We start from the raw sequence: 26,418 nt of genomic DNA on the forward strand, positions 1-26,418 counted from the left end.
CTGGGACAGGGTGAAGCTTGATCAGGGCTATGAGAGCCCTCCGAAAAGTTTAAGCAGGGTTCCTTTCAGGATTTTCCTGCTGATAGCAGCATAAGATTACAGGAGTCAAAAAACATGTCTGAGGTAGATACGTGGCGTTGTTCAAGCCCTACCTTCACTCTTCCTTCTCGGAGTTCCTGCTGTGAACTTCCACTGTTTTGAGCATTTTGTACTAACAAGCAAAAATATGCTGGACAAAAGCTTGACTTTCAGCAGATCTGTGTTAAGAAGCAGAGCAGGCTGCAGGCTTTGCCACGTGCCAGCAGCAGGTGATGTCAGCCTGACTCAGCATGCAGGGCAATGGAAGCTTATCAAATAGTGCAAGAAATAACACATCACAGATGTAACTTATATAAGTTGTTATTTTTTTAAACACTTTTACAAACACATTTAACACTTACAGATAGAATCTTGGAATGTAATATAGGATTTGTAAACATTTCCAGTCTACCAGCTGTTGTAATAGTTCTTTAATTCCTGCATTTGGATAAAGTGCTTCATACATAAGGCTATTTGAGCAAAGCAAAGTTACAGGATATTCCTGGCAAGCAAATTTCACACCCTCCGAACAAGATTGTTCCTTCTTGTCTCCCTCCAGCAGTTTTGAATAATTTATACCACTCAAAAATGTTCTTCATATGCTCAGTAAGCCACAGCTAGAAGTTAGAGAATCAGAGTTAACATCTTATAGTCTTACCTTTTCCTTTTGTGTTGCACACTGAGTTATTTACAGGGGTTTTAATACTCACCTCTGCTTCTGACACAGCTACCCAGTAGGGGTGTGTGGTTATTCTAATGGAGAGAATAGCTTGAGGCAAGTAGAGGAAAGAAAATAAGCACACAGGGATAGGAAGCTTGTAACAGAATGTTTTAACATTACTACATAGTAGGAATAAGAGTCTGGCAGCTAACATCTGCTTTGTAATCTTGATTTATTTCTTGGTGGAAATGGTAAATTGCAAGGTCAGACAGTGCAAATTGCTTTGTCTTTCTCCATGAGTTCAGGAGGGAAAAAGCAAATGCCATCCCATATTCTGTAGCCAATTCAGTCCTTTTATGAAGGTGCTTTCACCAGCACTGAATTTAACCCTAACCATTTGGAAGAGGAGTGACTTTATTGCTCCTGCTGCAGTTTTGGAGTGATGTGTTTGAAATAAATTCTGTACCCAGCTGGTGATCTTTGTCTTTTAGGAAAGATCACAAACTGAGGACTGTGGACTAGTCTTTTACAAATTCCAGGAATTACACCCTTGGATGATCAAAGAAGAGTAAAAGCACTGGAATGCAGCAAGACACTGTTTAAAACACACTACCATCAGCAGCTTAAAAGAACATGGAAGGAGGGGGAAAGAAGTAAGAGATGCATCAGAGATCAAGGTTGTATTGTAAATCCAGTAAGGTGAAAAGCCATTCAAGCCACTCAACATCAGAAAACTCTTCCATATTGGCCAGAAAGACTGTGTGTTACCACATCAACAGCTTGAAGCAGAGGTAAACTTAGAAGTGAGGAAAACCTGTAGCCCTTTTGAAAGATGCTTTTCAGGTGAAGTTTCAGGCTCTCAGCTGTTTACTAACCTGGTACTTCCATGACAGATTAGACAGACACTGACAGAATGCTGGGAGGCCTTTTCTGTCATTACCATTTCAAACACATGGAAAGCACTATGAGGTCAAGACATACACAGAAAGCTTCCATTCAAGAAGGCACATTAACTCTTTGGCGCTAAGTCTTAAGAGAAGCATCAGTTCATGGATAGGCAGCACACATTCTTCAGCTAGACTTCTGGTTTGCTTAGTGTTTATTGCAATCTACTTAGCTACCAGTAATGGAACTAATAACTTCATGAAGTATTTTCTCACTATTGCTAGATGCTAAGCTCTTTGCTGTAGAAAGCAATAACATGGAGGTAACTAGTTCCGTTTACATTGTGACTAAGGTAGACCAAGAACTGAAGTCAACTTGATCCCTGCTGCATTCCTCTAGAGCAAGGAAGCTGTACTTGATGATGCTTGCTGCAAAACTGACAGATCCCTAAGCTAAAATGGGACATACACAGCGAGGAACTACCTCACACATTGAAGTAAATACTATATTGCTATTTGCACACTGACTGGTCTCCCGAAAATAAAGTTGCAAACTAAAACTTGTATGAAATAGTACATGTATGTGTTTAAAAAATGTCACAGAAGCTTAACAGTCCAGTACAAAATAAATTCTGAAAGTTCTATTAGCTTTATCAGCTATGAGAAGAGTAGGCCTTTGTTCTCAAAATACTAAGTGAACAGAGTGATTACACAAAACAAAGCTTGTTGTCCTCAAGGAACAAATGGCTGACAATGGAGGAACGGATGTTTTCTCTACTCAGCGTAATTCCAGTTTTTTTTTAATATGTCATGAGGTCTACCTATGTTGTTACAGTCTCTACCTTTGGACTATTGTATTCTTGCCTTAAGAGAACAGGAAAGAGGAGTTCATTAGTCCAAAGTCTATATATTTTTTTTTAATGTAAAGTCTGAAATTGTAACTTACTTTTAAATGTGAAAAGTGCAATGTTTCTTTCAGACTAATACTTTGCAAGTGCTCCCACAGAACATACCCCTAGTTTTTTACACCAGCCAGTCAACATACATAGAAGATCCATCATATAAGATATCAGATCTTCCCCCCACACATGCAGTGTTTTCTTAATTACACTATTCAACACTATTCATTAGGCAAAAAGAGACTTATTAAGGGAGGATGGGTACTAAGACTATATAAGCAACTGGCCATAACCAGCTGGCATGTTATAAAGATGCTAGGAGTGAAGTGTTTAAAAAAAATATGGTAAAAAAAAAAAAGTGGACAGTGAGGACTGGCTCAAAGGCACACATAGGGTGTGGTTATGCCTGGCTCATGAACCTCGGGAAATAACTTACTATCTAGCTCCTAGCTGAAGAAACTAACCCATAATTTCCACCTGGATTAGGAGGCTTTTCAAGTTGTACTGAGTTTTTCTAAATTAAAGAAAAAAAATAAACCTTTTGTGATTGGAGTATTTAAATATCTATCCTGCTAATGGGGAAGTTCCCCAGTGAGAAAATACTGTTCCAGTTTGACAGCGAGCACTCATCCTTGTTGATGTTCTTCCTTTTTACCCACTCAAAACAAATGCTAAAAAGCCAAGTCTCGAATTCCCCTTTGGCAGCTCATTTGGCCCCAGAGGAGTTACATTCAGGGGAGCCCTGTTCACATAGTTTTGCTGTATACATTTGCAGTTTCTTCGCTTATCACTTTCTCTAGAGAACATACACAATTTCTCCTAAGATAATAGATGATATGGGAATTCTCGCCTCCCTACTCTGTGCCTCATGAGGGAAAGTCACCAGAGATTTAAAGTGAGACATGGAAAATGTTCACTCCCTTTATCACAATCAGAAATCGTTTTGAAAACCCCATTACCAACGACAATGCTATTCTTAGAGAGATAAAGAACTACCTCTTCAGTTGTCTTCTCTCCTTCACAAAATGCACTCCAATACTATCCAGAGCCAGAGAAGAGAACAGTAACATCATGGTAACTACTGGGTTTTTGCTAATGAATTTTATCAGTATTGTGTCCTAGCCTGAGTGTAACAGGATATCCCATCTTTACCAGAGGAAACACCAGCCTTTGAGTTAGCTGCTCTTCAATAGTCCTAAACAACTACTCAACAGTCAGAACCTCCAGAAGAAAATAAACGAGCTAACCTGTAGCTGTACTGCTTGTATAAGTGGTGTACAATTATGGAATGTTTTAATCAATTATTTTCTCATTTATGCAAGACAAACTCCTCTGAGCTCCTGAAACCAGTCATCTTTGGCCCCAAACTGAAAAATATAAGCAAGTCCCTAGGCTGCCCTGCAACTGTGAACTGAATCACATTCACATATAGTCTGATTAGGCTCAATGGGAAATTGCTGCCTCACAGCAGCATTGACTCTGACCCAGCAAGATTAGTGAATCCAACCAGTATGATCATGTATTTTGCTTTAAGGTCTAGCAATAAAAAATCCAGACACCTACCAATGGGACTGGGAATAGTCTTCAGCTTTCCTTATGCACATATACCTCTAACATACGTCCTCCCAAGCTTAAAAGGCAATCCATACCTCTTCTGTAAGCAAGGACTTCAGATACCCTGTTCATCTCAGCACCCCAGATGTTTGTCAGCATATGTGCAGATAAATATTATTGGAGGACTGTTCGTACAAGATGCAGAGGCATCAGTAACAAGACTGCAGCACTCACTACACCAGTCACATCCTGATGCTGTGGAGAGTGTCTGCAGGGCAATGAATTCAAGACCTGCCATAAAGCACTTCAAAATTAAGAGATTGTCTTTATATTTGTATATTCTGCCCTATATTCAGTCTGTCTAATTCAGAGAGCAGCTCAAAGCAGCAGTATAAAAAAAAATAGCTGTTTGGAGGAGTCATTCTAACATCTGGAGGTAGAGATCCCACCCCTCCCTTGACTGCACTTCTTGCTCCTTCCTAGATGCTCAGAGCATTAATTGGAGAAGAAGTTTCCCTCTGGAGGTGACAATGGTGGAGTTGGCATATTGCTAGATCCCACGAAGAGGCAGCTCAACTTCGGCTTCAGTTCATTCCAAACTTTACTCATCTGAGTGGGAGGGGAGAAGAGAAAAACAGTACAACATTATGGGTCATTATCTCACCACACTGTATTATAGCAGCAGTTTCAGGGTACTCAAAAGCACAACACAGATTCAGTGATGTACTTTAGGGAGGTCCAGTTGATCCAGACTGTCCCTTTTAGACTGATGCTGTTACACAGAACTCAGCATTTTATTGAGCATGTACGGAAGGGAGATTTCCTGTATTTTAGAAAAGTTCATTCAATAATGGGAAGGAAGGGAGTTGCAAAAGGAGACACTTTTCTAATATAATGAATGCAAGAAAGTCTGTATATTGAGAAGGGTGAAGACCATATTTAGAGATAAACACAGGGAGCTCTTGCATTCAGCAGAAAAAAAGGGAAGCTCCTCCTTGTCATAACTTCTGTCTAACACAACCAAAAGCAGGTCGATCTAGCAAACACATCATTCATTACAGAATAACTAGTTATTTAATAGTTTGCTCTACTTCAACCATTTCTATTGTAAAAGCCATCAACAGATGTGAGAAGAAAAAAAGAGAAACACAACAATTTGTTCTAAGAAGACGCACAGCCTTTTTAAGGGCTAAAGACCTGCTTTGATCCTCACACCCAACTGGGAAGTCCTTTGATGACTTTTTAAAGAAGTTATGAAAGACCTCAGCTGGACAGATTATCAGAGGAGGAAGACCCACGGGAAAAAAAGAAACACAGAACCAGTTCAAATTTCCATTCACATTTTGGGAAAAAGAACATGGGTGTTTGGGGGGAAAAAAGGACCAGGAGAACTCACCTCTTTGTGACCCTGGATCTGGGAGTTGACAAAGGCCCCCAAGATGTGAGACGTGAGAGGCAGATAGATATGGATGAGCTGTGTCTCCTGATGCAGGCAATACAAAGAAAAGTAATTCCGCAGCTCCATGGTTAAGATGGCATTTTCTTGCTGAATAAAGAAAAACTCAGTAACATATATTGCCAGGAATAAGGCCCCAAGGAGGTTCATTTGCAACAAAAGAAAACGCATTCCTCCCCATACTAGCAATGCAAACACATACAAGAACCTAAAAGGCAGTTCCTGGACTCATTTCACAAGACAGCAACTTTCCATCATGTGGGTTATTACTTTCTGTATCTCCTGCAAATGACATGCTGCTAAAGAGCCAGAAACAAGTGTTGAAGAAAACAAATGCATATTCCTTGTAGCACAGCAGATAGCTCAAATTACCCAAAGTTCAAGTTACCCCTTCCGTCTAAGGGCTTTCTACAAATATGATGGAGCTACATAGTGGTATCACCATTTGTTCCCGCAAGTTTCTGCTCTACCTCCACAATCCGAGACTCCAACTGTTCCACAGATTCTGGTTCCTTGTTCTGCACAGTGGCACTCATCATCTGCTTCTTCATCATGCTGTACTTATGCAATGCTCGCTGGTGCTTGTGCAATACCCCCTTCTCATGTCTTTCACACAGGTCCTTTACAAGGAGAAGAAAACAACAGCTACTTCATGGAAACAGGGCAGGGAGCTAAGACAGTAAGTAAGCAAGCCAAGTGTATCAGAAACGCAAATAATTTAAATGGTCGTGCTTTATATAATTTCTACATTGCAGACTTTTTGCTTCTGTGTTTTCAAAAGAGTCAAAAAAATGCTGGCACCTAACAAAACTAAGAAATAAAACTGCTTGGACTCAGACCACTGAGCTTAAGAGGCAATCTGAAACATCACTTATGTCAGTATTTTGGATCTTTATCAAACCACTGATCTTTGTGCATTTTTCAATATTAAGTGCTGCGAGTTAACAGTGATAATAGCTTGCCAGTGTCCTTCTATTTCTGTTCAGGGCACATCAGGAGAGATTGCGAAGTATCATTTAACTAGATGCTTATAAAAACAGACCTTTGAACAAAAGACTTATATCAACAAAAACTCTTTCTTTTGTAACTGAACTTAGGTCTCCACGTGCAAAACAGAAGCTATCCAGTTCAGTGCCTTGACTCAGAAGCAGTCGTATCTGTAAAAAGAATATCTGATCCATATAAATCGAGCACATATTTTCAATTTCCTTGCAGGATTTGCTGTTTGGCAAGATCACATCACAAGATGAGATTTGATCAGTAAAGCACTGACCCAGCTACAGCCAACAGCCACTCCCCTCCCTCTGCCAGATGCCCAGTTTGCCTCTGAACTGTCCTTCCAGACATTTTTCCATTCAGCTGTCGTTACACCCTCTAAAGAGCACAAGCTTGCTCTAAACAACTTTCTCATTGGCAGAAGAACAGCAGAACTCACTTTATAGGACTGGAGTAAATCCAGGAAAAGGTTCAGCTTCTCCACCACATCATTCTCTTCCTGTTTACCCTAGAAAACAAGGAAAAAGTACATTTTATGTAAGCCTGGCAAGAACTGACATCAGAGTTCTTCACATCCTTACACCATGCAGGCTCTCCACGGTATTCTCGAGTGCACATCAATGCTTACACAGCTGCATCAGGAAGCTTTTAGATGGCACCGGAGAGTTTTTAATCTTTAGTATACAGAACAACTGACTGAAGCAGGAACAGCTTTTCCAACTCACTGATTGTTACAACAAGAGGAGTTAGTTTCACAAGTCCTGTGTGTCAGTCCTTTCAGCTCTCTCTGCCTGGAATTTCTTGCTCTTGCAGACTCCTCCTATCTTTCATCTTCCCTTCTTACAAGATAGCTAATCCATTAAATCTATAAATACCTGCATGTTTCCTGTAACAGTTCATGCATCACAAAGCAGAGATGATACAACAAGCTAAATTTCACCACTTCTTTTAATTCCTTCACTAAACGTTATCTTTTCTTCCTGTATCAAGAGAGCTCTCTAGGGCATAAACTCTGGGAGAAAAAATCTGGTCTGACTGACCTATAAAAGCATGCTGAGTGTTTTAACACAATGAGATGAGAAAATTTACTACTTTTCCATCCCAAATTGTCATGTTCTCACACTATTCAAACAGTCATTATCATACCGTACAGTTACACAGGAATATGACACTTCTGTCTGAATGACTCTCATGTAATGTTTAAGTGCATAAATATCAAAACTTTATTTAGAAATAAGTTCTTCTGGATTCCCTGCAGCAGATTAATAGGACTCAGGATTAATAGGACTCAGCTCAGCATAGCAGTACAGCTTAACTTGTACAATAGCCTTTCAAGGGGAAAAGAAAAGGAAAGAAAGCTTTTTCCCTCCTTTCCTCTGCTCATTATACTTTTTTCCTCCTCCCTTTTTTTCCCACCTGTCATTCAAGGCTGCACAAGCAGGCTGCTGGTTGAGGATGCGAGTTTGGACTAGAGCCTCCCTGCAAAGACAGGGGAGTAACTCTTTACACCCACAGAGCTCATGATTCACAATGAAACATGAGGTAGCAATGCATCTCCTCCATTTTGCCTATTTAAAAAAATAAAGACAAAGAAAAGGTAAGGAACTCACCTGCTGCACAGCTTTATCTGCCAGAAGGGCAAATTCGACAGACAGACCCTTCAAGGCTTGTTTCAGAGTCCCCCACGTGCTGTTGTTCAAAGCAGCCCAGGAAGGAAGCGGTGTAGTGTCTGAGCCCAAAGCACTGGGAGAAGAGAGTGGTAGCAGTTAAATCTAAGAGATAAATTCCACTATGAAGATACGCTTACCTACAGAGAGCAGAGATGAGACAACAAGCTAAATTTCACCACTGCTTTTAATTCCTTCACTAAACATTATCTTTTCTTCCTGTATCAAGAGAACTCTCTAGGGCATAAACTCTGGGGCAAAAAACTTTAGAGTTTCAAATCTGTCTAAACAGTTCATACTGCAGAGCTACTACTGAACAATTGCAATATATACACAGTGCTGTGTATATACTGGGGGAAGAGACAATAAAATCAGTATCAGCACATCAAGCTTTTCTTTTCTCTTGCTCTATGGAATGTAACCTTAGAGGAAAGCATGTGTTTTCTTCTTTTAAGGTAACAAAAACTTCACTACAAGATACATATTCACAGGTAAACCTCACAACAGTTTTAAGTTCTAAAGCAACAGTAGAAGTGTACCCATTAGCAAACCCTCTTTCTCCCAGCTTACCTTAGTTCCTTTCCAAATATGAGAAGATCTGAGGCATTATCAATAGCTCGAGAAGCTATCCTCTCTGCACGGTCCCGAAGCTTATAAAAGCTATTATAAATATTTCTGATGAGCTCCCTGCTGGCAGCAAACTGGGCCTGTATGTCAGCTGGAAGGAAGTCCTGAAAAGCACAAGAGGGATTGCTAGTGGACACATCAGAGGTATATTCACATATCTGAACTATAGGCAGACCATACAGTCAGCAGAGAGCCAGATTTCTCCAGAAGGAATTTAGGCTGTGGAAGCTAGCTCTTTGTCCAGAATGGCACTCTCATGGAGATGCACGCTTCCCTCCACTCTATAAGGGTCCTGGAGAGATTAACTTTGCAACTTAGGTGTCCAAGTCAGATCTCATATGAACACACCTACTTTTCAGGGACTGAAAGAGGTTTAAAGTCAGGGCACAGATAGAATCTACAATTCTGCTATGGAGTTAAAATTGGGCTTGTGAGGTTTCAGATTCGTAAGTTCTGATCTAAGGCTACTAGCAACTGCCAGCGTGGCAAAGCTAAACATGTACTGAAAAGTTCAGCTAACCTCTTTTTGACTTGTGCATCACTGGTAAGAGCATGATTAAGCTCTGATTGCAAAACCTTCTGCTAGCAGTGCAGGAATCTGAACAGCAATTCACTCTACAATTGCTCAAACACAGTGAATATGTTTAAAAATTGCCATAGCACTAATCACTGGGATAAACAGATGTACAGAGAAATTCTGACTAAGAAAGGATGATCTTGCTTTGCACTTTTAACACTACAATCTCAAAGCACGCTGCAATGGAGAAGTGTGGGAACCGAGGCACGAGAAGCAAAGCTACTTGCCCACTCATTTTTTCTAATGTGATACCTACAAGCCACACTCAAGGATCAGGAAATGACATTGAACATAAACTGTGAAATCGTATACAACTTTTAACCATTCAGTGGTCACTCTCTTTCCTCCTGCAGAACAAAATTCTGCCAATATGCATGGGAAAAGTGATTAAAAGTTCAGTGAACTGGAGTTAGTAGTTGGGTTATTTTTAAGACCTCTATAACAGTCCAAATTAGTCTCCCACAGGGAGAAGACGACAGAATGATGGCAGAAATTTGTGGGGAAAACATCAATCTAGACATTAGCTTTTAATTGTGTGGTATGCACATTTGTTTGTTATGCAAGTACAAGTAATTGCTGAGAAATACGTTTGAAAAGACGCATAGTTTGATCTTTATAATAGTCATGAACAAACATGTAGCTAGAAGCAGCTAGACCTTAGGAATCAAGTATTTAGTTCTGTTTTCTATAAAATTAGAAGTCCTTCAAACTTTGGAAACAACTTCCTCCTAAGGTTTCTGTCTGTCACCCAACAAACACTATAGCTGATCCACTTGGAGAAGAGACATTCAAACCAGAATACTACATTGTGAGAAATACAGATACCTTGGCTTGCGTAGCTAGTCTGCAAGTCATGAATTCATCTCCCACTCCTTGGACCAACTCTCTTAGCTTATTTTGCACATCCTGGAGAAGCAACATGATTGAATCAGCATTAAAGAGCCAAGTAAAACACAGGCAGTTTAGACAGGTCACAGACACATTGCAAGAGCAAGGCACAACTTAGCACATACAGCCTTATCAGGTTAGATTTAATCAAAGCAGAAGCATAATATGTATTCCCCTAAGAACATATATTATTTTTAAAATATTACACTCTTGGCATTGAACAGAATTACATTCCACTTTCCAGCTGCGGAAATACCTAGAGAGAAAATGCTCTTCATCATGCAGAGCAACAACATGTAGGTCAAAAGCAATTATGAACTCTGTGAGCAGGGAAACAGTTACAAGAGCATATGCAAACTCAGACTATTGCTAGCAAGTACTCACTGAGCCGCTGAAGGACAGAAAGAGCTTCAAGAGCACATCTTCTGAAAAAGGAGGATGCCGTGCCACCAAATTTATAAAACGCTTCAGAGCCCTCCTTCTAGATTCTATGAATTCTCGGTCAGCTACAAGAAGGAACAATGAATTTGAATTAATGCATTACACTTTATAGATGCTCAGAAAGGGGAGTGTGATAGGGAAAGCACCCAGTCCAATAATTCCCTTGCCAGGTTAAAGTACTACAACAAAACCAAAGAATGGCCATCTGCAGTTTGTGAGCTCCCTAAAACAGACCTTTTAGATTGAACATCAGAACAACTTTTCCCTCAAGTAGTTCTTTACATCTTATTGCAATCCTGGAAATACATCCATGCATGTTTACTTCCACAGGTCAGGTTAGGTAGGCAGGATAAATAACCAAGTTTAAGGCCTGGGGCCTCTATTAACAAACTGCGGGCATACAAAGATTTTTCTTACTCCAGATCTATTCCAGAGGTGGTCCACAGAGGGGATCTTACTCTGCTTGAGAGTCCTGGATGCTATCGCATTGCAGGCCATGCAGTCACTTGCAACCACTTTACCAGTTTCAAAGAGAATCATCCTACAGGCAATTACACTTTGTTTGCTCATTATTCTAGAGAACTAACTTTAGAGTGTTTTACCTTCAACTGTTCCTCCTCCACACTTTAAAGTATTTGGGGATTTGAGGGAGAAGAAAGAGGGCTTTTATATTGTTTGTTCAAGATCAATGACCATCGTTTTCACCTAACTCTTCAGAAAGTACTCTGAAAGACCTGTGGGGCAATCCGTAGTACATTAACTCAAACTCTCCCTACTTGTCCAGCTAGAAAAAGTTCAGTTTGTCTTCCTTCCTGAAACAGGAAGGGTTTCAGTTGAATGATACTGCAGTTAAGTCAGCAATTCAAAGATCCTAGAGTTTTTTTTCAGGAAAGAGATATTATAACACTGAATCAGGTCAAATTCACCAGACTGGCTCCTGCAACCTCTTAAAAAAAATGGCATTTTGCATTCTGTCATAAGAAAATATGACCACTGAAGCTTTTCAAAAGTATTATTTTGCCTTGCTCCAGTTCACTATAAACTCTGCCCTGTTCACTGTTTTCCAGTTCCTCTTTACTGTAGCAATACATGGATTCCTTGACTGAAATCAATTACTTATTTGAAATATATTAAGTTTAGCAATATGGGCAGGAGACAAGACAGTGAAAAGCTTGTTCTTCAGCAGGTAAAGCAGAAAACAAGACAGAATTTTATATAGCTACGTAACACTTTAAACGATAAGAATAAAGTTTAAAAACAGTGCCAATACTTAGATTAATGGAAGATCTATCTGAAGTAGCTTTGATATGCTTTCAATCTTGAGACATTTCATTGATTTCTATTCTAACAGTTACAATGTAGTAGCATGAACTAACATACCAATTCCAACCTCTGCTTTTAATTTCTGGTTAGACTAAGCAAATGGACAAGCTCTTTTTTAGGACAGGAAACAAAAAAAGCAATAGCTACTATAAGGCAGTTAGTTTGTCAGCCAGAAAGATACCTTTTTATACATAAATTGAGAAACTAATTGAGAGACTGACAGCATCACCAGGCTTCTGTGCAAGATAATACTATAATACATAGTGACCTGACATAGTGGTTTGCTTAACATCACTGTGCTTGCCAGCCCCTTTTAGGTTTGCGTAACATTGTGACTCTGTACTCCCCCTCCCCCCCCCAGTCATTTCTTCTGGAGTTTTAAGCCTTTTAATAGAGAATTTTCATCTTCACTGTTTTGCTACAGATGAGCAATGGGATTTTCACAAATTTTTAATAAACTGAGTACTTCACAAAGCAGCATACTTCAGCTGTTTGACAGTATGGTAGGGATTCTGTATTCAAAGCATCACAGAAATGTGACCATTGCAATTTCTTAAAAAAAAAAGAAAAAAAAAGAAAAACACACACACACAGCTGCAACTCTACCATGCTCTTTTGCCAAGTTATTTCTTAAAGCTGGTCAGAAAGGTGATTGAATACTGAACTTCTACTAAAATTTCAAATTTTTTTTCTAAGATTAACATTTTACCTATAGAGGACTTCTAGCATTGCAATAATTCACAGCTCTGAATTCCACACTACAGTCTCAGAGTTTCCTGAACAAAAATGAAGCAAGGACTTCGTAGCCTTTAAATATGTATCTTCAACAGTATCATCTTGATCACGCTTACACCACTACCCCTTCAGTCAAAAGATAAACACAAATTTACCTCCCAGCATCCTCTTTGGTGGAAGTGCTGGCACCATACGATATGGAAACTTCTGAAGCAGCATCTCATGGAACACCACAAAATCATTATATCGCCTGTAGACTGAGCATTTGAATCGCTGCAATAGAGCAAAGGGGAAAAAAAAAAACAATACTCAGATTAGACAGTTAGCAACATTTACATAATTTTTTGGCATCAGCTGTGCCACCTCTGCCCACCCTCCAAAAAAAAAAAAAAAAAAAAAAAAAGAAAAGAAAAATAAAACACACACACACACATCCACAGACTTCAGAAGTGATATATTTCTTATTTTTAGAGGTCACTAGCCTTGCAGGCAGAAGGAAGGAAAAAAGACTTCAAAGCCAGCCACCTTTCAGTTATTAAAATGGATGGCATAACTACTTGATGGTTTTCTTCTAACTACAGTCTTTTTGACAATACTCAATAAACACTCTTAAAATGGTACTTTCAAAATGCTCTAGAGTTGCTTTCTTGAAATACTTCAAATCCCTGCTCCAGTTCTTAGGAACTTTCTCTAAATCCGTTTCAAACTCTAAAGTGGCCAAACAAACTCAAACCTTGTTAAGTACTAGCCCAAAAGACTGACTTTTTAAATGAATCTCGCAAAAAGAAAAGGGAATCTGCTATTAAAGTTAAATTTATAAGTTAAGTTTGAAAGTTCTTTTAACACCTCAGTCCTTAATTTCCCATTTCTTAGATCAAGCCCTAGAACACACCAAAGAAACTGGTAACTCACTCCAAAAGGAGTTTGGTGACACCTACAAAAAACACTTGAGAAGTAGAAATCATTTAAAAAAATACCACTACTACACATTCCACTACCGGAGTGGCTGATTAGAAAGACTATGCATCATTATATCCATTCTTACTACATCTGCATTGCACATCATCCACCACTTCTTGTGGCACTATACGTTTGCAAAAACAACACAACGAGGCATATAATGGGGGCACAATTGATACAGCCCTTAGAGCCTCCCTCCATCTGCTCTGAAATCTGATGTTGATTTGCTTTGCAGGTATTAGGCCAACCTATGCTTCTTTTTGTAGAAGTTTTATTAAACAGATAGGAACTGCAAGAAAGACGACAGCAAACTGAAACTGAGTTGGTGATAGGCTCCCAAATACAAGGCCTAGAGACCTCAGGGTCACTGAGTCCGAAGTGCTGAAATCACAGGCAAACATAAATGTGTCCAAAAGAACCTACAGAAGCATTCACTGTCAGGCCTTTCCCCCTCACATCTCTTTGACAAACTTATGACCTTCAGCATAAAACAAGTAATGACTCAAGTGCCACTAAAGATAAGTGATCCAAATGTCACTTACTTGACTAGGTACAGTATATGTTCTGACTATGTACAGGAACAACTGATGATTTGGTGGCCTGAGAGATGTAAATTGCTCTTGGTCTACTTTGAAAAGGATAGACTTCCTTCTCATAAATGTACAGAAGCTATTAGAGAGCTATTTCAATGGCTTTTTCATACATAGGAAAAGATACATCCTCTTCAGTCTCCTCTTATATCAAGAGTAGAGCCTACAGAATAGTATTAGGGCAAGTAAACTGGAAACTAGACCCTGGAGGAGGATTTGTAGTGTCTATTTTGTTTATAAAGGATTTTGGCTTAGCACTGCCAATCTGATTTCTTCACAACCTCTAACAAGATTGAAATATCCAGTAGCCTACACCTACCTGTTACAAAAAAAATGAATTTTCAATGTTGTATACCTGCTTTCATTCAAGGCTCAGCTTTCAAGAGTCCAGTACGATAGCACTCTTATTACGACCCACTCACTTTGCAAAATTAGCAGACAATCCATCAGTCCTCAGTCAGGAGATGTTATGATACTGCATTTAAAGCAAATAAATACAATTGGCCTACTCAAATTAGCATCACCCAACGCATCTATCAAATTATAGAAGATTGACTGCAGGACGAGCAACCAAGTGGATGTTCCTAGCAGGACGCACTCTCACCAGCCAATGGTTGTTTACATTACCTTGCTGGAAACCTCATATTCCACGTGTTTCAGAAAAAGGCCCTTCTTCTCAGGTATAAGCTCTACCTGAACACTATCCTTGCTCAATAGCTCTTGTAGGGTGTGGGAAAGCAGCAGTGGATTTCCCTGAGGCGCCTGCATTAGAAACTGTTCCGGTTCCCTCGGTTCATTTACTGGAGGCTTTGCCAAATCTAGAAGACAAAAGGGGAAAAAAAACGTCCAGAAGATCTTGAGAAGACAAAGTGAAAAAGTAGCCTTAAAAAATTCTGTTCCCTCACTTGGTGCTCCCACAGTACTGCAGCACAACGAGAAGAACACTTAAACTGCTCCTCCCTCAGGAGGCTACGCTACTTCCCACACGTTTTAAGACTTTGGTACCTCCCTCTTCACAACACCCGGGAGCACCACCAATTACAGCCAGTCAGAAAGTCATCTCTACTGAGCAAAAGAAAAAAAAAAAAAAAAAAATCACAGGCCAAATTTATTCTGTGAATCAGCTAAGAGGCCTGCATTTCCTGTCTGTCCAGCTCCCACCACAGCAGGATCTGCCAAAATGAATGAAACCCTAGCTCAGCACTTTTGGATCCTGCTTAGAACAACTCATGGAAGGGAAGAAAACGTGTTATTTTACTGCCCTGCAGAAATTAATATATTTCACATGTTATTACAAAGAAAGGAGACACTTCATTTGACATAACTTTATTAAGCCCTATAAGCTCACGCTAGAGTATACAAGAATTATAGTAATTTACTATGTCAATATGCTTAAGTTCAAGAGCAGGGAAAAAAGGTTCCTAATGAGGACTTGTCTGATTGGTCACCCTTAATCACAGCAAACTCTGGCAGTAACTTCCAAATGCACCTATTCTGCTGCTTGTAGCCAAAAAACAAACAGCTTTTTGAAGTGAATTCAACCACAGCTGGACAGCTTTGGACACAGTGTTCTTAACTACATCTCAGTAAGATGTAAAAATGAAAGAAGACAGCTCTGAGCATACTGCCCTGGAGAACAAACTATCTCAAAGAAGGGGTAAAGATGCTTCAGCAGACTGTCCTACTGAATGACTGATTGCAGCTCACTATCTGAACTCAATTTTGCTCCATAACTCTGCGTACTATGCAAATGTAAGCTAAGCTTACATCATTTTGCAAAGTAATTCCTTTCCTATCCATTTTACATCTAGGAAAAAACAGAGACAGGGTGAAAAGCATGGATATAACCTGTGAATCTATTCAAGAAACCCGCATTCTGTTCTCCAGCCCGTGACTATTCGGTTGCTTCCCCTGCGTACACTTCTCTTTAATACGGATACTGTGATCAACCTCTTTTACAAAGCAACTTGAACACACTGATGCAAAATTACCTAGAAAAGCTAAGTATTTACCTAGCTAGGTATTATTATCCCCTCCTTGCAAGAGTGCAGAAGTTATACCACTTATTAAACCCCTGTGAAGTTTTGAGAACAGAAAAAAAAAGACAGCAACATTATAGAATAAAGAACCACTATAGGATCAAGAACCATCCCTGTAAGCTTAGACACATAGCTCCAAAGGCTGATAACTGCATAAGAAATTCACTCATGAAAAATAAGGATTCATATCATTAATTCAAAAGCGCTGTCCTGCTGAGAAGAACTTCCCACCTGTTCCTTCATGTGCTTTAGGTCCTGATAAACAGGGAAAACAGTTAATCTCTAATTTATCAGATACACAGCTTCAGAATAGCCACTTCATTCTCTGTTCCATAAAATGGCTTAAGTAAACCAAACTAAATCCAGGACAAATGACCTTATCCCACATGTCTCATCAGGCTTCAGATTCCTGCTAACATGAGTCAGGGAAGCAAGTCTTAACACCTCCACTTGAACATATCACCTACCACCTCCATCTATGTAACAGCTTCTAAAAAAGTTCCAGGTACTTGCCAGAAATTTGTAGTAAGACAATGCAAGCTAACCCAACGCTGACATGGGATACTGCTGAATAAAGTTATAACACCTCTCTGTATCCACTTTTCAGGTAGATTCCAAAAGATTTCTGCTGAACTGGGAAAGAAAGGAAGAAAGAAATTTCTGAATACATATATTAAGGCAGAAGATTTTTCTGATGTTGTAAAATCCTCCATCACCTGACCTTTGATGGGGTACCAGGGTACAATAAATATCTATTATCAAGGGAAGTGTCATAAATACACACAGAAAAACACAACGAAAAGCACAAGATGGCCTCACTCTCCAAAGCACAGGTTCTCTGGGTGCCCACACTTGTAACTCTTGGTTTTAATTGCTCAAGACACATCAGTGAAATGCAACATGACACAGGAGATTTAGTTATTTCTACCATTTATACACACGCACTCTTAAACACAGTAACAGTATACTAGCCCGCTATTCTGCTAAACCACTAGCTGTCACTCCAGAGGAAGTCGCAGGAAAGTATTCTCCCATACAGGCGCTGGCCAAAATGCAGCCCACCTGTTTCCTGAGAGCAGTGCCAGTGTGCACTAACACAACGGTCCTCCCACCTATCGAGTCACTCTGCCCTGCTTTCCACCTTCTTGCTGACCAAAAGACAAAACAGGAATCTTACAGCACAAACTGTTCCCTAAATCAGGGCTCAGCACTACCTGATAAGCTACTAAAGCTGCCAGTGGGAAAAGACAGGTCTAAGAAAAAAGACTCATAGGATGAACTGTGAGTCCTTTGGCATTTCATCTGTATGTCTCGGAACCTTCAGCATGATCCAGACTGTCACCAAATTAACCTTGAGAAGGATGCTCGGATCCATCAGCAACCCGAACCTACATTACCCTGTAGAACAATTACAGGGAGAAACCCCTTACACAGATCTAGTCAAAACACAACGCTCCTTGGGTATGTTCCTCCTTTCACTTATGCTTGGCCAATTTTCATCAAGTTATTCTCTAAAATTACTTTCTAGAATTTATCTTTAGGAAATACCTTCTCTTTATCAGCGGTTCCCATATTTGGCTCTTGCCAAAATACTCTGCAACGTCTTCAGATCCCAACCCTACCTAAATAAGTGAAATAGAATACAAACTAAAAGACTACAAATTTGAATAATTATTGTTTAATCAATAAATAAATGCAAGGTGTTCCACATCAACAAGACAGCCAGTCAAGGTGAATTTGAATTTGCACTTGCACCCTCAAACACAGGTCTGACAACACAGCAAGAGGACTACTTTAGAAAACACTATCACAGCATCAACATTAACCCTGCTGAACAATATATACTGGAGGCATTCATCAGCCCATTCTTCATTCTACTGACAAGAGAGTCAATTCAGGAACACCCTCAAGAATCCTGGCCAGGACTGATGGAGAATAGTGTACACTCATTGGTATGAGCTCCTGTGTTCAACCAGTGAAAGGATTTACACGCACTGTAACAAGACACTTAACTCTTCCCATCACGTTCTCTCTGCTTGAGAACAGCTAACTTTGAAAACATTCCTTTTGGCTTCAGCAAATCATCATCTAGTAAACGCTTTTATAAATATATATATATATATATATATAGACAGTAAACAAATGAAGAAATGAGGTATGGAATGATCCACTGGAACATAGGGAAGCTGTGACAATGGACAAAAGGAGATCAGCTTCTTTGTGCAAGCTATCCTTTTATTACAGATTTTTTCATTCTATTCTCCACAAAATGCCAGGAAGTAGTCCAGTAAAACTGAAAATAAGTTGTTATAAAAGTTAAAAATAAATACATACATGCAAATATATGTAAACAAGCAGACAATAAGAAAATAAGAAATAAAAGTTTAAAGCAATATTCAAAGCATAGCGTTATTTTTATCGGTTTTAAGAGAAAATAATTATGGAAACCCTCCATTTACATTATTTTATTCTGTAATAAGTCAGGTAGCCTTTGGACTGAAAGGAGTTAAGAAACTTACCTAGAGAACAACTGAAACAGAAAGCTATGATGCTCTATGCCACATTCATTTCACCCTTTGGTTAGGGCCCATTCACGCAACCAGACAGCAAACTATCCTCCACAGAGCTATCAATTTCCTGAATCAAAATATCTACAGTCATACATCTATGAAAGCCAAATTGTAATTTCAAGTCTTTGATTAGTTACATGCAAATTCACTTGCAAGCAAGTACACTTAAGAGAAAGCAATGCCAGGGCTGGAAGCACAGATAGTAAATCTTAATATATATCTCCCTTGACTACCTAAGTTCTGTCAACCAAATTTGGACAGCTTATCTCCATTTTACAGAGGGCTGTCACCAACAGCTCTTTATTCTACTAGGGAGGTAAGCAGCAAAATTTATTAAAAACCCTTTACATTAGTAGCAGATTTCCTACAAGGAGAAAAGAATCCGAAAGGAAGCGAAGGCTTTGGGAAGAATAGCTAAGATTTCCTCCTCGTTATCACAGGCCATGGCTTTACAGAGAAGAGGCGATACCAACTCACAGGAAAAGCAAAGAATGTCACTCTTGTATCTACACAGATACCACAGATTTCCCTGTAGCAAACATGAAAGATCTTCTAGAAACTCCTGGAACGGGAATACTGAAATAGCAATGTAAATATCCTTCATCAGCATTTTCCTTTTCTTCCTGTCTTCTCATAAAAAGCCTCAAGAATTACGGATTAAAACAACTTCAAGTAGATTCTCTCCTCACTACTTTTTTGTTTAAAAAAAAAACAATTTTGAAATCCCCTAAGAAACAAAAAACAGAAGTTCCAGAAAAAGCTTTTCTTCGTATGAAGAGCTCCCCCCCCCACTTTTTTTTTTTTTTTTTTTTTTTTTTAAGATGACTGTCTGTAACTTGTGTATTTTATTAAGGAATTTAAAACTATATAATTCTTATCTATAAAAGGAACAACGCAAAGCATTTAAGTTTATTTTGTCAAACAAAGCTCACTGATACATAGATCGGTGTTCAATATGGAAAGGAGGTCTATACCTCTGACTAGGCACAAGGTAAATAATCGTAGTTTTACCCTGGTTGAGAGATGGAGTGATAGCATCCTTCCTTCTCTTCCAGTTCCAACAATTAATTTGTAAATAAAAGCTATTCAAAACAAGACAAAATAAAATACACATATGATAGTATATAAAATTCGAAATTGGAATACAAGCTCTAAAATCTTGTTTTTCTCCTTTAAAACTTCAGCTTCCTCAGTGCAGATGTCAAATATGCACTCTGGATTGGTTGGTTTGGGGACTTTTTTTTCCCCCTTTATTTTTGAGGGGTTGGGGTGGTTTTGGTTTTTAGTTGGTTGGTTTTTATAGATTGCTACCCAGAACTCGGTGTTTTGATGTTTTTAAGATGAAGCAGAGAACTAGTGGCACAACTTAAAAATATTCAGATGAAGTTATCTAAGCTTTACATAATAATAATAAAAAAGCTTAACATTTCTGCATTTCCCTAAAGCTGTAGATATTGAACTACTTCTCAAAATACCATATTCACAAACTACAGCAAGGAAAAAAAAAAAGTTATCTCCTTCCAAAGTCACATAGAGAGTCATACTTCTGTGCCCTGATCTTTTAACTACAATGTTAGTTCTTCAAGTAATTTATTAAGCAATTTCCCAAGTCCAGGAATACAAGGAGCACATTCCATCTGCAAATCAGCCACACAGCCATAGTCGCAAGCTGTAGCAAACACAAAAAGTGAGATAGAGTTACAAATTGAAGAAATAACTAGATTAGAGGAGAAAAGTCTGTTGAGAAATGTTTCCAAAGACTACAGAGACAGAGTCACATCCTGGCTAGGGCAGCTTTCAGCTCTCAGTGGAAGATTGCTAAAGAATTCTTCACTGATAGCTCTACAAAAAGGTTGGAAGTGTGAAAACTCAGACTGGAGGCAGTACCCAGCCCCCTTCAGAAGAAGGTAACCTGACTAGCAACAACAGGTGTAACTAGTTTCCAGGAAATTTCCCCAGCTGAAGGTAGTTTCCAGGAAACCATGAGGCACATAGCTATATTCTGTACCAATTCACACATCAGTCTTTCTACTAGAGCATTCTAGCTTAGCTGCATTACAAAACTGCCAAGTTTCCACAACCATCCTTCCTTAGTCAGGCCAAGAAAATCCCCTCAGAGAAAAATACCTGGGGTTTTTGTATTGTTTCTCTTCTTCCTTGCACACTTCTCATTCTCCTAATTAGGCTAGGTAAAAAAATGATCTATTAAAATATTAAAAATATAGTTCTCCACTCCACCCACTGGAGTCTCCTGATGGTCCTTCCACTTGTTTTATAGCTAGAACAATCTCATTCACATCACATTCTGTTGCAAAGCAATCAGCCATTCTTCACACAAACCCATACTTAGAACCAAAACTTTCTAAAAGGGGGAAACCCACAAACAAATATCTTTTTGTACCAGTTCCACATGTCTGCAACCGATACATTTCTTTCCATCGCACTGCACTAACCCATTAAAAAACAAAAGATTCTGGAGGAAGGAAGAGCACTTTTGTTCCAATTCTGCTGTCTGCAGCTGGTACCTCCTCTGTACCAGACCTTCCTGCTGGCTGCGCACACAGTTAAAGATTTGCCACTAGAAAGAAGACACCCTCCTCAATCAGCACAGCTGGACTAGCTCCATGTTCCCTGCACAACTGACTCAAGTAAGAGAGAAGAAGAAGAAAAAAAAGTCAACACAAGCAACTTTGCAAAACTGACTTTAAACTGTTATACATTACCTTTTCTTGTGTGTGTGGGGGGGGTATTGCGTTAAAGTAATTTAATTCTACAAATACAAGAAGTTGGAATTTTGCGTGTCCTGCGTAGATGTGCATCTACAGCCCCCGTCAGGGGGGTTTACAATACACTGCTCGCCAAAGAAAACCAAACTTTCTAGAAAGGGCTGAGATCAGTTATAGAAGTACCGTCCCCAGCACACAAGTTAATCAGATCGGAGGCACGCTGTTCAAAGACAACTCAGCTTCATCTCTAGAAGGCTCCTGAAACAGACGGTAAATCCGCAATAGACATACCTGAACAAGCTCTCTCTTTGATACAGTAGGACATTTTTTTTTCCACAAAGGCTGCTGCTCAATATCCCAATATCTTACATCAGTCCTGGACAGAAATATTCCAAAATAATTTATTTACAAGCATTATCTGCATCAGGAGTGTCACAGGCCTATCAAAAAAAAAACACTGATTTTTGGATACTGAAAAATAATCCAGCCAAATCATTTTTTCACACACCAAGCCTACCCACCTGTAACCTCTAGCAGCTTTTTTTCCTCTAAACTCATGGAGAGGGGGGGGGGGGGGAAAGAAAAAAAACCCACTACCCACAGAGCAAAACGTGGGCACGACAGCATTTAAGAGCGCTTTAAGAAAAAAAGCACCACTGTTTTCCTCTAAAAAACTTCCCTCGGATTAAACATTACGAGTCTATCTAGTTATTTATTTATTTGTTCGTTTCAATCTCAGGCAGAAGCTCCCTCGCTGTCCCCTTCCGTGACAAGCGCTGGCTGGCGGCGCCCGCTGCGCGGCTGGGGTCGGCGCTCGGCCCCCCTCAGCCGGGAGGCGGGAAGGGGCCCGCGCCCCGCGCCCCGGCCGCCTGTGACAGCGCCCACCGAGCTGCTTCACGAATCCGCCCCCCCCGCCAAGTGCTTCGTATGTCACCGAGTCCATTTTAGCAGCCGGGGGAGGGCGAGTCCATTTTAGCAGCCGGGGGGGGGGGTGAGGGGGATGAATCCATTTCAGTAGCCGCGGCTGCCGCCCGGCCCCGGCCCCGCCGCCGCCCCTACCTGTGCCGGCGCCCGCGGGCGGCTCGCCGTCCATCGCGGCGGCAGTCATGTGAGGCCGCGCCGGCGGCCGCCCTCCCCTTCCTCCGCAGCGCCCGCCTGCCAGCGCGGGAGGGCGGCGGCGGCGAGAGGCCGCCTCCCGCGGGCCGCCCGCCGCGCCGAGGCCGGGAGGGGGCAGGCGGCGGCCGGGCCGCGACCTCTCCCGCGGGCCGCCGCAGAGGGGCCGCGGCCCTGGTGCGCTCCTCGGGCCACAGGCCGCCTCGCTCGTGGCCGTCGCGTGGCCAGCGCAGTGCTGCTGCAGTCCTCAGCGATGTGATCGTGCTCCAACCCCACCGACGTGGTGCTGCTGCAGTCCTCAGCGATGTGATCGTGCTCCAACCCCACCGACGTGGTGCTGCTGCAGTCCTCAGCGATGTGACCGTGCTCCAACCCCACCGACGTGGTGCTGCTGCAGTCCTCAGCGATGTGATCGTGCTCCAGACCCCACCGACGTGGTGCTGCTGCAGTCCTCAGTGATGTGATCGTGCTCCAACCCCACCGACGTGGTGCTGCTGCAGTCCTCAGTGATGTGATCGTGCTCCAACCCCACCAACGTGGTGCTGCTGCAGTCCTCAGTGATGTGATCGTGCTCCAACCCCACCGACGTGGTGCTGCTGCAGTCCTCAGCGATGTGACCGTGCTCCAGACCCCACCAACGTGGTGCTGCTGCAGTCCTCAGCGATGTGACCGTGCTCCAGACCCACCAACGTGGTGCTGCTGCAGTCCTCAGTGATGTGATCGTGCTCCAACCCCACCGACGTGGTGCTGCTGCAGTCCTCAGCGATGTGACCGTGCTCCAACCCCACCGACGTGGTGCTGCTGCAGTCCTCAGCGATGTGATCGTGCTCCAGACCCCACCAACGTGGTGCTGCTGCAGTCCTCAGTGATGTGATCGTGCTCCAGACCCACCGACGTGACAGTGCTGCAGTCCTCAGTGATGTGATCGTGCTCCAACCCCACCGACGTGATGGTGCTACAGTCCTCAACGATATGATCGTGCTCCAATCCCACCAATGTGGTGCTGCTGCAGTCCTCAGCGATGTGATCGTGCTCCAACCCCACCGACGTGACGGTGCTGCAGTCCTCAGTGATGTGATCGTGCTCCAACCCCACCGACATGATGGTGCTACAGTCCTCAACGATATGATCGTGCTCCAATCCCACCAATGTGGTGCTGCTGCAGTCCTCAGCGATGTGATCGTGCTCCAGCCCCACTGATGTGGTGATGCTGCAGTCCTCAACGATGTGATCGTGCCCCAGCCCTGCTGATGTGGTGCTGCTGTGGTGTTATTTCAGTCCTCATGACGTACTGATACTCTGGTCCCCGCCAATGTAGTTACACTTCAGTCCTCACTGATATGGTACTTTTATCCCCATCAACAAGGTGGTACTTCAGTCCTCACTAACACAGTAGTGCTCTGATCCCCAGCAACCTGGTGGTAGTTCAGTCCTTGCCAGCGTGGTGGTACTCCAGTCCTCACCAATACAGTAGTACTCTGGCCTGCACCAGCTTGGCGATACTCTGCTCCCCACCAACATGGTGGTACTCCAGTCCCTGCCAACACAGTGGTACTTCAGCCCCTATCAATATGGTGCTACTCTGTTCCCCACCAGGACTGTAGTACTCCAACCCGGCCTTGTCATTCTGGGGCATGAGGTCATGGCCAGAGATTGTGTCATGTTGAAGTACTCTTGCATTATGACAGCACTTCACAATAATGTCCCTGATTAGGAGAAACAAACACGTACTTCAGTTCTGAGGCCTCAAGGTTACTGGGAATATGTTCGCTTTCTCACAATAAGAGCTCAAACACTTGAGGGGGTAATAACCTTTCCCTGCTGTTGACTAGATTGCTCAAAGCACTGCTAAACCACTTCAAGATTAATAATAAATCTTTCAAACATCTTGAAGCATAGAAAAACTCAGAAGCGATCAGCTGGTGGGCTTCAGATAGGCTCTATTCCAAAATCAAATCAAATTTTAGCTAAAAAATGGAAAGGATCACTTTGTCATTCAGGAATGGTTGTTGGGAATGTGAACTTCTAGGCGGATTTCATTGTGTGCTGTGAAAAGGAAATAAATGCTAGGTAGTAGTAATTAAACAGACTGTTCAGTCACATAGCAATTGATTTAAGGGAGGACTGTATTTCATATTTTGAGACAGATGAGGTACCTGAGAAAACCTGTTAGCGTACTTTCTTTTATAGAGTTGCCTTTTTTCCTATGGCATTTAATTTTTGCTACTATCTGGTTATGCAATAGGATGTTTCCTCTACTCATTGTTTTTGATATTTTTGGATACATGTAGATTTTTTTGAAGTATCATTGGGGATAAGTTAAAACTGATACTAATAATTTTCCAGAGGAAAAACCATTGTAACATTTTATACTATGCCTCAGAAAGAATGCACTTATAAGCTAATAAAGTAGAAACAAATATTGTCTTATAGAGTAAAGCATAGAAATATAAACATTTGGAATGCAAATACACTTTATAAAACTGCATAAAATAAGAATTTCAGACACTAATTACTCTCATTACCAATTTTTTTTCAGTTCTTATACTATATTATTCTGAAATGCTGTTTGACACATACATATATAAGGCATACATTTTGCACTATGGTTTTCCTACAAACACCATTAAACAAGCAAGATATACAAAAATACATATAGACTCTGGATCTCCAGATTAAAGTGTTGCCAATTCATAATACTACTTCTAGTTTTTAATATCTGAAGTATTGGACACACATTCACGAGTTAATGTTCCTTATATGTATTAATCTTTGGAAGATATGTAATTATCCTCCCTCTATGCATAAAGAACTAAAACATAGAAATTATAAATGAGAATTTTTAGGTCTGAGTAATTATGATCATAGTTTTTCCCTTAAAATTTTCATCCTTCTACAAAGATCTGAATGACTAAGTCTCCTTTTTCTTTTTACCTCTTGCCTCAGTAGCTATTTCAACAGAGATCCCCACAAGCGTGGGTGTAGACTAAAGCTGTTTATAAAATTAAAGCGGCATGGTATTATTTAAGCTGAGAGGCCCTTCAAACCATGTTTATACAGCAGCTGAGTGGAGAGTTTTGCATACTCAGCATTTCTGAAAACTAAGCACTACACATTTTTTCGCCTGTATAGCATTTTTAGAGAAAATGAATGGAGGAATCAACATGTTCTCATTTAGCTATAGATCTTTGATTGATCTTAAACTAATAAGCATAATTATTTATTTGGTATAAATAAAACATTCTTCACTGAGGATTGTTTTTGTAGTTCATGAGAGAAATCTTGAAATACTGTGAAAGAAATACTTCAATTGCAGAAATAATTTTTGAACAGGGCCCCAAAAAATGTGTTTGACATAAACTGTTTAACTCTTCCTTTCTTTGCGTGTGATTGCAGCAAAGGCTTTTGGAAAACCTGTAGCATAAAGAAACAGTAATTTCTGGAGAAAGAAAAAGGGGCAAGTATCAGTAGATTCAGGGTCACAAATGTAAAATGTAATGAGTACGAAAGGACATGATTACCTGAGGCCCCAACCTTTCTAAAGGTCATTCTATGCACATCCTATCAGTATTAGGTAAAATTGATATAGAGCATTAAAATCAGAGCTTACTTAATCTTTCAAAATTCAGTTTAG

General features: G+C 40.7%; 1 protein-coding gene across 2 annotated transcripts; it reads right to left on the reverse strand.

The window, feature by feature from the left end:
• Positions 1-383: 383 nt before the first annotated feature.
• On the reverse strand, positions 384-22,803 carry SNX8 (sorting nexin 8). Of its 2 annotated transcripts, XM_062588549.1 has the most exons (12): positions 22,731-22,803; positions 21,963-22,111; positions 14,964-15,154; positions 12,942-13,059; positions 10,672-10,793; positions 10,225-10,305; positions 8,766-8,926; positions 8,139-8,271; positions 6,968-7,036; positions 6,003-6,152; positions 5,473-5,622; positions 384-4,685 (listed from the first exon to the last, which is right to left on the reverse strand). In XM_062588549.1, exons 2-12 carry the CDS (start codon positions 21,994-21,996, stop codon positions 4,572-4,574), a joined length of 1,323 nt encoding a protein of 440 aa, XP_062444533.1. In that variant the 5' UTR covers positions 21,997-22,111; positions 22,731-22,803; the 3' UTR covers positions 384-4,571. The 2 variants fall into 2 exon arrangements, with proteins under 2 accessions (XP_062444533.1, XP_062444532.1); XM_062588548.1 differs by lacking the exon at positions 21,963-22,111 and having other exon boundaries at positions 22,731-22,779.
• Positions 22,804-26,418: the final 3,615 nt, after the last annotated feature.

Source organism: Rhea pennata, chromosome 15 (assembly GCF_028389875.1).
Source record: "Rhea pennata isolate bPtePen1 chromosome 15, bPtePen1.pri, whole genome shotgun sequence".
NCBI lineage: Eukaryota > Metazoa > Chordata > Aves > Rheiformes > Rheidae > Rhea > Rhea pennata.

Bases quoted from the DNA above. Each gene is read 5' to 3' on its own strand.
- SNX8 (XM_062588548.1), bottom strand. From the start codon at position 22,779: ATGACTGCCGCCGCGATGGACGGCGAGCCGCCCGCGGGCGCCGGCACA. The intron at 15,155-22,730 runs GTAGGGGCGGCG...TTTGTCTTCTAG, and splicing joins GCCCGCGGGCGCCGGCACAG to ATTTGGCAAAGCCTCCAGTA. The intron at 13,060-14,963 runs GTAATGTAAACA...GCTCTATTGCAG, and splicing joins AATATGAGGTTTCCAGCAAG to CGATTCAAATGCTCAGTCTA.